Here is an 18445-nt window from a genome sequence, read left to right as displayed (position 1 = left end):
TTAGTCATTCCTATCATAACGAAAGGTTTTATTACTATATTTATACTGTCCTGGCAAAATTTGTATTATTGAGAAATTGTGAATGTGCTGTAATCTTTTTAGTATTTTAATATTTAACACTATAAGCCAGGGGTAGGCAACCTTTTTAGCACAGTGTGCCGAAAAATGTTTTCAAAGAAATTAAGATTTCCGATTTTATAACAAAAAAATGTCAACTTCACACTCAATTACAAAAAGGAAGTGAATGCTGTAAACTACTTGAATAGTGATAAATTTCCATCCTGCACTCTCACGCCTCAGATCAGCCCCAATTCATGCAACTCCACACTTCAGATCAGCCCCATTTCTTGCACCTCCACAGGTCAGATCACTGTCTCCCCTGCAAATTAGTTTCAGCACTGTACTACCCTGCACATCTGCCCCACCACTGTACTACCCTGCACATCTGCCCCACCCTGCACATCTGCCCCACCACTGTACTACCTTGCACATCAACACCCCACCACTATACTACCCTACACATCTGCCCCACCACTGTACTACCTTGCACATCAACACCCCACCACTATACTACCCTACACATCTGCCCCACCACTGTACTACCCTGCACATCTGCCCCACTTCTGTACCACCCTGCACATCTGCCCCACCACTGTACTACCCTGCACATCAACACCTCACCACTGTACCACCCTGCACATCTGCCCCACCACTGTACTACCCTGCACATCCACCCCACCACTATACTACCCTACACATCTGCCCCACCACTGTACGACCCTGCACATCTGCCCCACTTCTTTACCACCCTTCACATCTGCCCCACCACTGTAAACCCCTGCACATCTACCCCACCACTGTACCGCCCTACACATCTGCCCAACATCTGTACCCCCTGCTCATCTGCCCCACCAATGTTCCCCCTTTCTCATCTGTCCCACCACTGTACCTCCCTGCACATCTACTCCACCGCTGCACCCTCATGGTCTTATCTGTCCTAACACTGAACTTATCTGCTCATCTTCCCCACCACTGTAATCCCCTTTCTCATCTGTCCTACCTCTGTTCCCCCTGATCATCTGTCCCACCAATGTACCTCCTTTCTCCTCTGCCCTGCCACTGTACCCCCCTGTACATCTGCCCCACCACTGTACCCCCTGCTCTTCTGTCCCACCACTGTGACCCCCTTCTCATCTGGCCCAACAATGAACCCCCTGCTCATCTGCCCCATAACTGTACCCCTCTGCTTTTCTGTCCCACCGCTGAACCCCCTTCTCATCCCTTCCACCACTGTACCTCCTGCACATCTGCCCAACCACTATACCTCCCTGCATATCTGCTCCACCGACGTACCCCCATCCTCTTCTGTCTCACTACTGAATCACCTTCTCATCTGTCCTAACACTGAACCCATCTGCTCATCTGTCCCACCACTGTAACCCACTTTCTCTTCTGCCCCACCAATGTACCTCCTTCACGTCTGTCTCACCTCTGTACCCCTGCTCTTCTGCCCCATCTCTGTTCCCCCTACTCATCTGTCCCACCAATACACCTCCTTTCACATCTGCCCCACTGCTCTACCCCCCTGATTTTCTGTCCCACCACTGAACCCCCTACTCATCTGGCCCAACACTGAACCCCCCTGCTCATCTGCCCAATCGCTGTACCCTCTTCTCATCTATGATATGCGTGATATGCAGAGTGGTGAAAGGAAGCAGAGATGAGACACATCTACTTGCTCTGACACACTCATCCTGCTGATCCACCTCTCTCATCCAGCCCATGTGCTTGTATGTGATGTATGTAGTGTCAATGTTTCCCATCTTTTACAATGTGTGGGGAATTCTGAAATTGGAATGCATTAGAGTCTCACTGACACTTCCCTGCACTGCTCTGCTGATGGGGAGGGAGTCGAGTGCCGGCAAAAGAGGCTTCAAGTGCCACTTGTGGCACCAGTGGCGGGGGTTGCCTACTCCTGCTACAAGCCTTTTATCGGTATAGAAATTAAGAATTATCCTTGTTGCTTGTAGCAACCTAGCTATTTTACATTTCCTCCTCCCTTATTCTATAAAGTGCTATGTGTGTTCAGACCAATTATGTTTGTTAGTTTATGTTTTGTTGGAATTAGAAAATTTGGCATTTATGATAATTATAGTATATGTTTAATCTCAAATCTAGATGCCTAAATGTATTGAGTTGCTGCCATGTGATTGACTGATTAGCTATTTGTGTTACCAAGTAAGTGAACAGGTGTACCTAATAAATATGTGTGTGTGTGTGTGTAGTGTGTGTGTGTATATATATATATATATATATATATATATATATATATATATATATATATATATATATATAATATTTTAAAAATGAATGTTTATGTGTCATGATTTAATCAAGTTTAAGTTGCTGTTTTCCTTTCTTGTTGGCATTTAATTTAAAAAAGACCAGTTTCCATTCACAAACTTGAATAATAGGATCCACAAGCTGACCACAGCTATGTTCTAGTAATGTTCTAATTTCAGCAGTCACATACTGATATGTCAAGCCCATTTTATTCTTCATTTCTTTATTTCACTGAGCTACATACATTACTTAATAGCTATAGAACCCACACTTTCTCATATTACCTTATATTTAAAATTGACATATTTACATAACCTCTGTCAAGGGCTAACTCTTCAAAAGTGTAAAAAGTGGATACTCACCATATTTGTCTTGGATTGTTTTTTGATAATTGTCTATTTACTGTTCACAGAGAGAGCACGAGATTACCTGCACAAGACTGGAAAGTTTATTGTAATTGGAGGAATTATCTCTCCTGTGCACGACTCGTATGGCAAGCAGGTACAGTCTGATTTTGTTTCCGCATGTTACAAAAATATATGACTATTGCCATCAGAAATGCTTGGGATTTTAAGGCCTCATACACATGGACATTTTAACAGTGGCTTTTTTGAGCTTTTTTTGCTGCTTAAGAACGCCACTCCATGTTATTCAATGGGCTCATACACACAATGGAGTTTTTGAGCTGTAACAGACATGGTCGTTTTTAAGCTCCAAAAAAAACCAAGGACCAGCGTCTTCTGAGACTCCAGCGCTAGCGCTGTTTTGACGCAGATCGCTCAAAAAGCTCAAAAACGTGCATTAGCGATATACCGAAGTTTTTTAGCGTCAGCATTTTTAAGCTGTAAAAATTTTTATGTGGGTAATTTGGGAGGGGAAAAGAGCAGAGGGATGTTTTTTTTAAAAAAAACACGCCTTAGCGTTAACGCTTACAAACGTTAAACGCGCATTGACGCCAAATCAAAACGCTAATAAAATTGCGCTTTAACGCTGCTTTTTTTCCAGGAGTTGTTACTAGCTTTACAGCCCGTTTTTTAAAACGTCCGTGTGTATGAGGCCTAATAGTATCTGTCATTTTCCATAACTTTCATAACTTTGTATAAATTGTAAACCAATAAAATACAGTATATATAAATATATATATATGTTTTCCCCACAGCTAATTTAGCATTTTTTATTTAGTGATTGAAGTGATATTAAACCTTCAGTTTTTAAACACTTTCAGCTGCTAATTTAATCATTTACTGAGTATGCGGCTTCTTTATCATTTAATCCTTGCCTATGTTTCAGTTTAAGCTGGTGTCAAGACTGCTGCTCCAGGATTCCTGTTTTAAGCTGGCTCCTTCCTCTTGCAGCATCCTATGGAACCACCCTTGCATACGTGGTCTAGAGTTGTCTTCCTACACTGTGTGCATCAATAGAAACACACAGCCCCATAGCCTGGGATGCCAAAACACTCCTCTGCTCCTCCTTCCTCTTCCCCCTTTTCTGCACTGTCTACTTTTACCTCTTTCCTGTGAAGACTGGAAGTTTAGGGAAGCAGCATTAAAATAGCAGGAGCCAGCAGCATTAAAATTGGAAACTGCAAGTACTGGACTAGGACATTTAAAGCAGAGTTCCAGCTGTTTCTGTGTTTATTAAAAGTCAGCAGCTACAAAAAAAGTGTAGCTGCTGACTTTTAATAAACACACACTCACCTGTCCCACAGTCCAGGGACGTGGCCGCCTGAAGCCTCGGTTCTCTTTATGCCGCTCCACAGCCGCATGCACACTGCACATGCACGAGTCGTGCTGCATGTCCTGAATAGCCGGGCACCTGTGACGTGTTCTAGAAGATTGCAGGGAGGGAGGGGGACAGGAGGAGTCGCCTAGACAGCCCGAGCAGAAGTGGGAGCTGGGTGCCTGTCAAAACTAGGTACCTGCTCCCTCCCCCCAAAAAATGACATGCCAGGGGGTCAGGAGTACTTAAAGTGGAAGTTCCACTTTTGGGTGGAACTCCGCTTTAACAAATAATTTACTGGGGAATGTTTGTTTTATTTTTCTCAATATTTTTTTAAAAACTGAAGGATTTATACTACTTTATTGCTTTATATAACAAACTGTATGCCTAATAATTACTAAAAAGGAACAACTGTCTTGGTTGTCTAGAGTTTTTTTTAGAACTTTATAAATAGCTATATAAATAACATAGTAAGTGTGACGAATGCGGTGTGAGACCCCTGCCCTTCTCACCAACTTGTGACAAAGGACTGGTCGACTTCACACCATTCCATCACTGATTGCTCAACAATGACACTCTCAGTCTCACTCTGGGGGAAGATTTTCCAGCTTGCAGGACCACAATATAAGTGGTAACAGACTGAGATTGATTATCACTGTGTAAAGTTAACTAAGCAATTAGCCCTTTAAACTGCCACCATCGACTTTCGACTTACTGAAGTCAGAAACTTTCACAAGATTAGCAATACAATTTTTATTTTAAACTAAACATCTGTACACATACTGTCACCACAGGCACGTATATTCAGATATTTATACTCAAGAGACAGGGATTCTTTGAGTTTGGGTTAGGCATTAGAGACAGTTTTCAAAATATGGTTTAATGATGAAAAGGTAAAAAAAAAAAAAGCAAATAAAATATTTACAGAAAAAGAGTGTTACAAAGAAACAAAGAGACATTATTGCAACAGAGAAATAAAAAGCAGTGGAAAATTAAGAATACTTGCAGGTCCTGGGTTTAGCTGACTTCAGTCAATGAGCAAGGTGATATATTGGCTCTCATAACTTGACAGATTGTCAGGTCACCTGAAACTAGGTGACAGATGCACTCCGTAGGAATCGGAAGTGCACCGATAAGATAGTGGACCATAGGACTGACTGCCGCAGATTGTACCCAGGGAGGTTCAGGAAGCAGGTCTACTGGATCATCAACACAGATCCCAGTTGGAGCTAGAGCATAGATTCCCCAGGGTGCAGAGTCTAAGAGACAGCAGGTGTTCACCAGAGTCTCTAGTGGTGAGGATGGACTGCGCTGCAGTCTAGCTCCAGGTCGTGCCCCCTAGGGTCTCACAGCTCACGCTCACGGTAGACTACAGAAGAAGGGAACAGTAGGCTGGAACAACAAGGATCGTAAAGGGATAAGGCAGAGGTCAGGGCAACTAGCAGACAGGAACAACAGAGTACAAGCCAAAGTTTTATGGTCACAGGCAGACAGGGATAGTCGGGGACATGCCAAAAGTTCAGGGTCACGAGCAGACAGGAATAGTCGAGAACATGCCAAGGTTGGTAACAGAGACAAACGTAGCGCACATGGCAAGCAGGAAACAGGAAGCCAAACACACAGTGAATACACAATGGTTGATCAGCACCGCTGGCTTGCAGTGCACAGGTTAATATACGGCTCCTTGATAGGGCCTGGGGTTTAGCCATGCTTAGAGGAGAGGTTATAAAAACCACCAGGTGGAAGTGGCTGGCCTCTAGTCTGAACACATGAGGAGAGGTAAGCAGACAGAGGAAGATTACTGCATAACCATGACACAGATATTCCTTAGTTTGTTGGTACATGAGAGCTCCCAAAATGTGGTTGCGTTCCACTTTTTTTCACATCAAGGGGGGTGCTGACAAAGACCATCTGACCAATCATCTGGTCTAATGGGTGGTTTCTGGGATATCACCACATTTATGACCAAGTCCTAGATACAGTTTTCTAGAGGTATTATTATCTCTGAATACTTACAAGTTACAGTCTGCTAATGTACATATTATTGTCCAGTGTGAAACTTGCTTCAGAATGAATATAAATATGGCTTCAGGTTTCTTCTTTACCTAGGAAGCTAATGGGTTCCATTGGTTCCCCTATGGTCTCACATAGGGATGCTTTGACTTTATTTGTAAAACATTACAAATTAACTGAGGAAAGTAAATATGTACTTATTATGGCTGTGCTGTTATTATGTTATGTGGTATGACATATGATGAAGGTTTAAAGTCTTTGCTAATAACCAGTTAATCAGGAATGTGTATTTGCCATCCCCCCAGCTGGGTTATTTATGACAGGGTATCTGTTACAACTCAAGGTACTCAGGCCTGTTGAGTCTGACATTTTTATTAGAGTTTTCAGGCGGAAATGTGGATATGGCTAATAGGCATCAGAGGGTCTGCCTCTGTCCTGATCTGATAAGGAGTTTCTGGCATGCAGCTAAGAGATTGTGGATTGTATAATCTGAAGGAGAATGGAGGGGGGAGGGCCACTGCAGCTGTGTCTTGTTTTGACAAGATGGCATAAAAGACTTGTGACTTGAACAAAATGGCTGCTACACACACAGCTATTTGTGAGTCCAGTACACATGACCATTACAGTAAGCAGACAACTAGTGCTTAATTAACTTTGTGAATGTCAACTGTGACACTTTTTCTTGTCCACACAGGGAAAAGCAACAAAGTCACGTACACTTCGACCTCCCTGGCAGTATATGCAGTACTTACCTTTTCTTCCCTGACCCTCCATTAATCCACTGGAAGTGTACTGAAATATCTGGCTATTTCAGGTATAGAGGAGAATGTAACAGCACTGGTGCCTGTTAATTGGCTAGATGCTTTTACATTGGGGGCTCAAAAAAAGTTCTCAGCCTTGTATAAAATTGTTTTGGAACTTACACTGGAATGTCTTCCTTTATTTCTGATGGCTGAATGGAGCAGGAAAGAAAGTAAGGAATTGGAAAGGGGATATTAAAGCCAATATTTTGCATTGCCCTGCATAGGCAAAGTACATGGTCACTTTTGTCCTAGAAATTTAAGGTTCATACATTGTGGGCCAACCTATAGCCTCTTGGTTTTCCTGGGGTGTCTACTTTAGTATGTGCCAACTTCTCTACCCCAGGGCAGGTCTAACATTGAATACTAGGAGGGTTTTAGTGATAGCCCCCTTGAACCTTGACCTGGCCCTGTGGCCTGTATTATATACACACTGGTTAACCTCAGGTGCTGTTTTGATTGCTGTATTTGTTGAGTTCTATGAATCTTTGCGTTTTTGTGTTGCCTATTCCCTAGGTATTTGATTGCTGGGAATCATACCTCCACTCATCTCCCTAGTGGAATGTAATATTTTATTGGCATCCTAGCGTTGCTATTATTTTCTTGGCTGTGGTATATAATGACCCATATTTGATTTGATAAACCCATTTGATCATAAGACCAGATGATCTGGTCTTATGATACCTACCACTATTTGCCTTGATGTCTGTTAACGGTTGTCTTTTGTATGCAAACCGTTTCAACTTAATAAAAATATTGTGAAAGAAATTTAAGGTTCAGTAATGAGAGTTGATCACTTGTTCGCCATTGTCAACAGATTAGCTGCTGCAGCAGGGAGAACAGATAGACATGCAGGAGCTTGGAGTGCTGTAAAAGCTGTTGTAGTTTATTACTCAAAAAACAGTGTTTATATACATATAAAGATGGCAAATTGGCTGTATGCTCAGACCTTGTGGTCAGCACGTGACATTGAAGCATTATTACACACCTAAACAGAAAGTGGCCTAATTGTAGAAATTGGCTTAAAACATCGCAAAATTCAAATACATGTGAATTTACCTTGAAATTACTCTAAAAAAATGAAAATGATGAAATTAAATAAAGTCCTGCATCAAAAGTAACTTGAAACTAGAATAGTGAAAGATAATTAGAGGAAAAAACATTAAAAAATGTAAGCTATTTTTAAAGAAAATCTATGGCGGGAGGCAAGTAGATATAATTCTCATCTAGGTGAGAATTTAAAATGCGGGAGCTGGTACCTGTCACAAAACTTTAGTGGAGTGGAGGAAAAGGATCTGCAATACTTTCTATTTTGAGTGAAGGTCCACTTTAAAGAAAACTAGTAATAAAAAAAAAAAAAAAACTTACATAGCCTGCCCACTGATAACCTTCTAAAATGCTAGTTCCTTGGCATGCTGGTCCAGTGGTTTCAGTATGTGTTGGTTCATTGACCTGGAGTCAGAGATATTATTTTACATGATGTATACTTGTTATGGGTCTGTTACTCAAAAAGAATTGAATTAAGAAAAAGCCATGCAATTAGCATTTTCAGAAAGAAGATACTCTTTTTTCTCAGATGGCATGTTTACTTTAAAACCTACATTGTCTGGGTTTGTTGGTGTAGCTTTACTCCTGTAGGAGCCGCAGGAATAGTGTCCAGGTCTTCCCCAAATGCTTGCCCTGCAGCCAAGAACACAGGCTTATTCACACCGTTCTTCAGTAGCCAGTCTAGGGGTGTTGTTTTTGTTTTTATCTTTGGAGAACTTGTATAGGGTTGAGGGAATTGAGTGGGGTACTCCAAAAACCAAAACTATGTACAACTTAAAGACTGAATATTCTCTTTCTGGACAAGCTGTAGTAAAGATATAAATATAAATATAGCGCTCGTAAACACAATGAGTGAATATACTACAATATATAATAAACCAAACAATATCCAAACAAAAAGTGCCTAAAGGTGCTCCAATCCGAAGAAGAAACAGTGCAAAAATGCTTCAGAAGTAATCAGGTGTGCAACACCGCCTCATGTGTCCCACTCACCAGATTGAGACAACGCCCAGCTTTTCAGTCTGGTGGGTCAATTAAGGCTTTGTAATGGTGTCCAGAGATGGATATGGTGTCAAATCCTCAAATCCGAAATTCCTTTATGAAGTTTCTCAGCAGAACAGACAGTTACCCAGAAGTAAAGAAAGAATGGAACTGATAGTGAAGTACCATTAAAAACGGCTTTATTGTACAAGGGAGTGGGTACTTACAAAAAGTACCATCAAACGTGGAGCTGTAAATGTAAAAACACCGCTCCAGGCGTGTGTTCCATGGGACTGGAAGTGACGTCAGCGATACCGCAAATTGCATCAACGTTTCGCCCTCCCACAGGGCGTCATCAGAGGTCCTTGATGACGCCCTGTGGGAAGGCGAAACGTTGACGCAATTTCTGGTATCACTGACGTCACTTCCGGTCCCGTGAAACACACGCCAGGAACGGAGTTTTTACATTTACAGCTCCGTGTTTGAGGCTTGTTTGATCGTACTTTTTGTAAGTACCCACTCCCTTGTACAATAAAACCGTTTTTAATGGTATTCCACTATCAGTTTAATTCTTTCTGTTTTTCAAGTGATCAGCACTTTGTGTATAGCAGTTGCATTTTTATTTATTCATATTCATTTGTTTTGTATACACCACTAGCATGAGTTTATATATTTAGTTTATATTTTTCACAAGCTGTAGTAAAGACTTAAAGCGGGAGTCCACCGGGACTCCGCGTTTTTTTTTTTTTTAAAAGCCAGCAGCTACAAATACTGCAGCTGCTGACTTTTAAATAGTGACACTTACCTGTCCAGCGCGCCCGCGATGTCGGCACCCGAAGCCGATCGCTCGCTCGTGCCGCCGCCATCTTGGGTATGGGAATCAGGAAATGGAGCCTTTCGGCTTCATTTCCCGGTTCCCTACTGCGCATGCGCGAGCCGCGCGGCGCAATCCGGACGGTCCCCGCTGCCTCTGGGAGCTGTGTGTTTCCCAGCAGGCAGCGGGGCACTTGCTGAAGGGGGCGGGCGCTTGCGGAAAGGGGCGTAACGTACGCCCCTTTCCGCAGAGAGCTAGCCTGGAAGTGGGTGCAGTTACCTGGATTATCCAGGTAACTGCACCCCCCTCCCCCCTGAAAGGTGCCGATTGTGGCGCCGGAGGGGGGGGGGGATTCCGATGAGCGGAGGTCCATTTTAGGGTGGACCTCCGCTTTAAGCTTTGGAACTTTGCAAACTCCTTTGTCAGTCCCCCTCAGTCAGCTCTCTTTCTAGCTCCAGGGTCTCAGCATCTCAGGCCCTCAAGTCACTCACCTCATGACAGCAGACCTAGCAGCATTGCCTGGAAGGACAGCACGTCCTCCAGGCTGGTCTAATCCTCTCAAGGAAAAGACCCAGAGCCCAGTGTGCTTACAGAATTTATACAGTCTCCCAACATGCCTTCAAAGCCTGTCTCTCTGGGATTGGCCAGGGCTGTATCAATATTCATGTCACCATCTGCATAGCTCAACAAACATAATCCAGAAACCTCTCAGGCTCTCTGCAAAGGGAGCTAGAAGACTGGCAGAAGCTGAGCAGACCTGACTAGCAGAATGCAGCTGCACTGAGTACAGTGAGCAAACTACCGGTATGCTTTTATCTAACAATCACAGCCACACTGCCTACATGGTGCAAACTAAATTTACCTATCAAACACATACTAATTCTATCTATCTAACCCTAGCACCTACCTAGGAGGTTATCAGGGGAATATAATTTAGTCAGTGAAAAGATCTGGTCACCGTATTTGTATAAAAATAGCCCTGGCTGCAAGCTGCTTTCATTTCATTGCTTTAATACGGAAATGGAAAAATTTTCTCTCAGTAACATAACAATTCTTTATCTTTCATATCCTCATAAAAATTAAATGGAACAGAAATGATTTGCTCCGATTTGCTCCATGTACAATTTGCTTCATGCAGGTTTTACATATGACAATTATACTGATGCAGTTGCCAGCAGTAAAGACTCCATCCCCTGAGCAATGATCTAAGGATTCTTTTGTGTTGTCTATTTCTTGTACTTTTTTAAAATTCCAGACGTTGCTTATCTGGCTTCGTATACCTTCTCCCATTCTTTGAGGCACCAGTCTATCATCTTTATTCCTTTCACCTCTTAGCTGCTTTTAATATCCACTGTGAGAGCACCCAGTTCACCTCCCTTTCTTCTGCCATCGTGCTTTTAGCTCTCTTTAATGTGTATCAGTCTTCCTGCTGGATATCGTCAGTGTGCAACTCCATATTGATTATCTTTCATTTCTCAGGCTGCACAATTTCTGCTCTTCAGCTGTTTCTGCTATCATCTCCTTTTCTATTTGTGTTTAGCATTTCTCCTATTTTAGTGCTTAATATTACAGTATGTACCTATTTTTATAAGACTGGTGGAAAGAAAAATGCCTCTTTCCAATTGCAACCACTCAAATGTTAGGTTTCCTGTATTATTTGTGTGTGGCTTTGTGGGGAATATGGTTATTTTCCATTGCAAAGTGATGTCAAGGAAGGGTATTTGTGTTAAATTGCCCCATTGATAACTAGCTTTTAAGTAAGGTGCACATAGAAGGGTTTTGCATTGAGCAAAAGAAAAAAAAGTTTGGGGTGAAGGATTTTTACTGGCCTGCACAGAGTCCTGACCTCAAAGTGATAGAACACTTTTGGGATGAATTAGAGTGGAGACTGCAAGCCAGGCCTTCATGTCCAACATCAGTTCCTGACCTCATAAATGCGCTTCGGGAAGAATGGTCAAACATTCCCATAAACACACTCCTAAACCTTGTGGACAGTCTTCCCAGAAGAGTTGAAGTTGTTATAGCTGCAAAGGGTGGGCCAACTCAATATTGAACCCTACAGACTGGGATGCCATTAAAGTTTATTTGCGTGTAAAGGCAGGTGTCCCAATACGTTTGACAATATAGTGCATATGTAGAATCCACACTGCCTCATCAAGCCTCTCCTGTATAGTGATATCCCAACTTTAATTTACTCAATGGTATAAATGCTCCAACGCTGAGGCTTTCAAAGTTTAAAGTGACACTAAACTCTGGTTGAAAAAAAATCTACTGAAGTATGTATTCTCAGCTGAAAAAGTAACATTTGTTGCTCTCGTCCTCCACCAAATCTCCAAATTCCTTTCTTTTGCTGCTGTCATCTGACTTCCTGTAAGCCCTTGTACACACGGTCGGATATTCAGACGGAAAATGTCCGATCAGACCATGTTGTCGGATAATCCGACCGTGTGGGGGCTCCATCGGACTGTTTCCGTCTGAATATCTGACCAACAAAGTTTTAGAGCTGGGCTATACATTTTTTCGACAACATGATCTGATTGGACTTTGTCGTTTGTAGAGAATTCCGATAGGACAAAGTGTCACGCATGCTCAGATCAAATTACAACACCAAAGCTATTGGCTACTAACCACTACGTAGTCCCGTCGTACGCAACGAACGTCATCACGTTCCGAACGATCGGATTTTCCGACAACTTTGTCCAACCGCATGTATGCAACACCACTTTCGGACAAAATCCGACGGATTTTGTTGTCGGAATGTCCGACCGTGTGTACAAGGGCTTAGAGGGTGTCTGTTTACACTCCATGGTCCCTCTGTATGCAAAAACATAGCCACCCTTTTCCTTACTCCTGAGATAGTCTAGAGCAGTGATGGCTAACCTTGGCACCCCAGATGTTTTGGAACTACATTTCCCATGATGCTCAACTACACTGCAGGGTGCAAGAGCATCATGGGAAATGTAGTTCCAAAACATCTGGGGTGCCGAGGTTCGCCATCACTGGTCTAGAGACTAATGAACTATGGGATATATAGTGTACATGGAGCGGCGCACATGATCGCAACTGATGTGCATTGGTTGTTTTAATAAATGGAAGTGAGGGGAAAAAGGGAAGGTTCAGAGGACATTACAAGGAGGCAGAAAAACACAGTAAGAACTGATTCCATGAAAAATAGATTACAGAAGAGACAGAAGGATCTGAGGCATCCTACATCCTTCAAAAACCGTGTGCAAGTGTACCTAGAAGAATTGATGCAGTTTTTAAGGCAACGGGTGGTCACATCAAATATCCATTTTAATTGTGATTTCCTTTCTGTACATTTATTTCCATTTTGTTAATTGATAAAATAAAATATTAACACTTCTATTTATGAAAGCATTCTTAATTTACAGCATGTTTTCACACCTGCCTAAAACTTTTGCATAGTACTGTATATGTAGCAGATGGGCTGAAAATGACCGAGAACTTTGACATTTAGTTTGTACAACCTATTGTTCTCTGCTGCCAGCTTCTCTTTTAGGTTAGAAAGGGAAGGGGCTTTTGCAGTGTGATTTAGAAAAAAAGGAGAAGCATCTTTTGAAGATCAGTGGATGCCCACATGATAACTTCCTACATCAGACTTTACCTTTGAGGTCCTTTAAAATCTCTTCTGATCAGGCCACATTCCACTTCAAATGTTCTGCTGTGAAAAGTGTGCACTCACATTTTAATCTCCTCTGATTGGGCCAAGCATGAAATGAGCAATATTAATTTTGAAGAGCAGTGAGTGCCCACACGGTAACTTCATACAACACACCTTTTCCCCCGAGGTCCTTTGAAATCTCTTCTGATTGGGCCTTATTGCACTTCAAATGTTCTGCTGTAAAGAGTGTGTACCAGACTTGTGTGTGTTTTTATTCGGCAGTTGTGATCAAACTCTGTAATGGCGATTTTTACCTACCTCACTTATACGCTTAATGATACATAACATAAGTGATTAAAACCTTTTATCTATATATGAATCAACCAATGTGGTTGCAGCTATAACCCATGAAATCAATAAGGAATGATAATGGTGCTAAAATACAAAGATCTAATTTATTTATACAGAGAAGAAACGTTAGACTAATCGGATATTACCAAATATAACATAGTGATGTTAACAAATACAGTGTTGCCAGTCTACAAAGATAATTAATGCAAAAAGGAGATATGGTTACAATTGACATACGCATGCTATCAAGGTATTAAGACAAATCCTAGGATAGAAAAAGTTAGAGAAAAGAAAAGAGAAATAAGATAATACGGATACATTACATATACAGCCCTTATGTGACCATGCTTCGTTTAGACCGTGAGCCTAATGCCCCATAAACACGATCAGAAATTCTGCCAGCAAAAGTCGGATGTGAGCTTTTGGTCAGAAATTCCGACCATGTGTATGCTCCATCGGACTTTGCAGAATTCCAGCCAGCAAAAGATTGAGAGCAGGTTCTCTATTTTTCAGTCGGAAAAAGTTCTGATCGGAAATTCCGATCATCTGTACCAATTCCGACGCTCAAAATTACCTACGCATGCACGGAAACAATTCAACGCATGCTCGGAAGCATTGAACTTCATTTTCTCGGCTCGTCGTAGTGTTGTACGCAGGGGTCAAGTCCTGGGAAAAAAAGTGTGGGAACTCCCACCCAAGATCCATTCCCCCACCAAAAAAAAAAAAAAAGGTACGCTCATATGCATATATACTTCACAGAAAATACAGTACAACATTTATTGTAAAGTGCCAGTTTACAAAAACAAAATAACGTGTCAAACAAAACAATCAACACAATGATTCACCCTGTTCCAAATTCTGTTACACAGCCCATTAGAAAATATCCCACAAACAGGAATAAGTATTGGCAGAGTATTGAAGAGTATTGGCAGGGTATTGCAGAGTATTGATAGGGTATTGCAGAGTATTGGCAGGGTATGTATTGAAGAGTATTGGCAGGGTATTGCAGAGCATCGGCAGGGTATGTATTGGCAGGGTATTGCAGAGTATTGATAGGGTATTGCAGAGTATTGGCAGGGTATTGCAGAGTATTGATAGGGTATGTATTGTAGAGTATTGATAGGGTATTGCAGAGTATTGGCAGGGTATCGCAGAGTATTGGCAGGGTATTGCAGAGTATTGGCGGGGTATGTATTGCAGAGTATTGGCAGGATATTGAAGAGTATTGGAAGAATATTGAAGAGCATTGATAGGGTATTGCAGGGTGTGTATTGGCAGAGTATTGGCAGGGTATTGCAGAGTATTGGCAGGGTATGTATTGCAGAGTATTGGCAGAGTATTGCAGAGTATTGGCAGGGTATTTATTGGCAGAGTATTGGCAGGGTATTGCAGAGTATTGGCAGAGTATTGCAGAGTATTGGCACAGTATTGCAGAGTATTGATAGGGTATTGCAGAGTATTGGCAGGGTGTTGCAGAGTATTGGCAGGGTATGTATTGCAGAGTATTGGCAGGATATTGAAGAGTATTGGCAGGATATTGAAGAGTATTGATAGGGTATTGCAGGGTGTGTATTGGCAGAGTATTGGCAGGGTATTGCAGAGTATTGGCACAGTATTGCAGAGTATTGATGGGGTATTGCAGAGTATTGGCAGGGTATTGCAGAGTATTGGCAGGGTATTGAAGAGTATTGGCAGGGTATTGAAGAGTATTGGCAGAGTATTGAAGAGTATTGGCAGGGTATTGAAGAGTATTGGCAGAGTATTGGCAGGGTATTGCAGAGTATTGGCACAGTATTGCAGAGTATTGATGGGGTATTGCAGAGTATTGGCAGGGTATTGAAGAGTATTGGCAGAGTATTGGCAGAGTATTGAAGAGTATTGGCAGAGTATTGAAGAGTATTGGCAGAGTATTGGCAGAGTATTGGCAGAGTATTGAAGAGTATTGGCAGGGTATTGCAGAGTATTGGCAGGGTATGCATTGGCAGAGTATTGGCAGAGTATTGCGGAGTATTGACAGGGTATTGCAGAGTATTGGCAGGGTATTTATTGGCAGAGTATTGGCAGGGTATTGCAGAGTATTGATAGGGTATTGCAGGGTGTGTATTGGCAGAGTATTGGCAGGATATTGCAGAGTATTGGCACAGTATTGCAGAGTATTGATGGGGTATTGCAGAGTATTGGCAGGGTATTGCAGAGTATTGGCAGGGTATTGAAGAGTATTGGCAGAGTATTGGCAGAGTATTGAAGAGTATTGACAGGGTATTGCAGAGTATTGGCAGGGTATTTATTGGCAGAGTATTGGCAGGGTATTGCAGAGTATTAGGAATAGGGGAAAACACTGCGCTAAAATCAAATATACATAAAAAAGGCACAGCAGCCAACACTCAAACAAACAAAGTTCAACAAACAGAAATAAAAAATAGTGTAGCGCTTCTAAAGTGAAATATATGTTGAAAGAGTGATCCTATAACAAAGATCATATAGATGTGTAAATTAGCAAAATAAAGTCCAAAGAAATGGGTGTAAGCTTCCGTGGAAGGACCGGCACAATGGTAGTCAGACCGTATCACAATACGAGGCAAATCCCATTAAACGGACATGTCCATGTACAACAGCTTGTCTGGAAACATTGGGAAAGAATAGATGGATACTTCTTACCAGATCAGTTGGACTCACACGGTCATATGACGGTTGAGTCAATAAGGCTTGGGGTCACGATCTGAGACCGAGGAGTGGATCAAAGTAGGTTCATCAGCCTGGTGGGGAGACTCCAAAAGACCATATATCCAATGATGAATCTCACCGATGGAACTTCGGAATGGTTAGGAAATCCAACTCAGATATAGCTCACTGCACTCCGATACTCCGAATACCCCAAAGTGGAGGGGAAGATGTTTAAAGGGTTTAAACCAAAAAAGAAAAAAGAAAGAAAAAGCTCCACATGGTGCGGGTCAGGCGATAAAAAATGGTAATTTATTAAAAGTCAAAAGGGTAACAGATGACTTAGTGATCACAAAGCAATAAGGTAAAAGTAAAAGTAAAAGCAATGTGGGGTGCCAACAGCTAGCCCGACGCGTTTCGACACATATGTCTTCGACAGGGGCATGTTGGGACCCACCACATTGCTAACAAATATATAGGGTGTCTAAAACAGATCCGCCTACAAAGGGGCGGGGACTCCGCCTACAAGGGGGCGGAGGCTGGTGTCTCAGACAACCCTTAAACAAATAAAATAAACAGTCTGATCAAATAAAAATAGACATGTTCAAACATAGTGACCAAATACGGGTATCATCCAAAGTATAACCCTCCTACTAATAAAAGCAGTTACATTAGGTTTAATAACGGTAAACACTTAGTAAACAGTCATAATCATAAATGGATCACATATGTTAATCTAGACCTCCTAAGATCTCCAAGAGGGGCCAGTGAACAGATAAGGTCTATGCAAGACTGCATCTGACACTAGTGTAGGTAAAACCAACCATATACTGTCATTACTGTATAGAATGTATGAAGTCATCACCTGGAAAGACTTGATCCCGTATGTGTTGTGTCACAATAAATCCTAGCATTGCAGAGTATTGGCACAGTATTGCAGAGTATTGATAGGGTATTGCAGAGTATTGGCAGGGTGTTGCAGAGTATTGGCAGGGTATGTATTGCAGAGTATTGGCAGGATATTGAAGAGTATTGGCAGAGTATTAAAGAGTATTGGCAGGGTATTGCAGAGTATTGGCAGGGTATGTATTGACAGAGTATTGCAGAGTATTGGCAGGGTATTGCAGAGTATTGACAGAGTATTGCAGAGTATTGATAGGGTACTGCAGAGTATTGGCAGGGTATTGCAGAGTATTGGCAGGGTATGTATTGCAGAGTATTGGCGGGGTATTGCAGAGTATTGGCGGGGTATTGCAGAGTATTGATAGGGTAGTGCAGAGTATTGATAGGGTAGTGCAGAGTATTGATAGGGTATTGCAGAGTATTGGCAGGGTATTGATACTGATAGGGTATTGCAGAGTATTGATAGGGTATTGCAGAGTATTGGCAGGGTATTGCAGAGTATTGATAGGGTATTGCAGAGTATTGGCAGGGTATTGCAGAGTATTGATAGGGTACTGCAGAGTATTGGCAGGGTATTGCAGAGTATTGATAGGGTATTGCAGAGTATTGGCAGGGTATTGCAGAGTATTGATAGGGTATTGCAGAGTATTGGCAGGGTATTGCAGAGTATTGATAGGGTAGTGCAGAGTATTGATAGGGTATTGCAGAGTATTGGCAGGGTATTGCAGAGTATTGATACTGATAGGGTATTGCAGAGTATTGATAGGGTATTGCAGAGTATTGGCAGGGTATTGCAGAGTATTGGCAGGGTATTGCAGAGTATTGGCGGGGTATTGCAGAGTATTGGCGGGGTATTGCAGAGTATTGATAGGGTAGTGCAGAGTATTGATAGGGTACTGCAGAGTATTGGCAGGGTATGTATTGCAGAGTATTGGCGGGGTATTGCAGAGTATTGGCGGGGTATTGCAGAGTATTGATGAGTATTGGCAGGGTATTGCAGAGTATTGATGAGTATTGGCAGGGTATTGCAGAGTATTGATGAGTATTGACAGGGTATTGCAGAGTATGGATGAGTATTGGCAATTTGGCAGGGTATTGCAGAATGCAACTTACTTACACATGACACTACTAGTGACTGACCTCCTGGTATTCTCTTCTTCCCTTCTGTTCTCAATAAACTTCTGTTCTCTC

At 42.1% G+C, this 18445-nt stretch overlaps 1 protein-coding gene across 1 annotated transcript in view; it reads left to right on the top strand.

Moving 5' to 3' along the window:
* The window catches only part of NMNAT2 (nicotinamide nucleotide adenylyltransferase 2), a 133268-nt gene that overhangs the window by 72824 nt on the left and 41999 nt on the right, over positions 1-18445 (top strand). The window contains exon 2 of the mRNA XM_077453131.1: positions 2756-2844. Coding sequence (XP_077309257.1) covers positions 2756-2844 — 89 coding nt within the window. The remainder of the gene's footprint in view (positions 1-2755; positions 2845-18445) is intronic.

Source organism: Lithobates pipiens, unplaced genomic scaffold, assembly GCF_037356315.1.
Source record: "Lithobates pipiens isolate NorthernLeopardFrog02 unplaced genomic scaffold, aLitPip1_a1.2 Scaffold_23, whole genome shotgun sequence".
NCBI lineage: Eukaryota > Metazoa > Chordata > Amphibia > Anura > Ranidae > Lithobates > Lithobates pipiens.
This window is presented reverse-complemented; position numbering and strand designations above follow the sequence as displayed.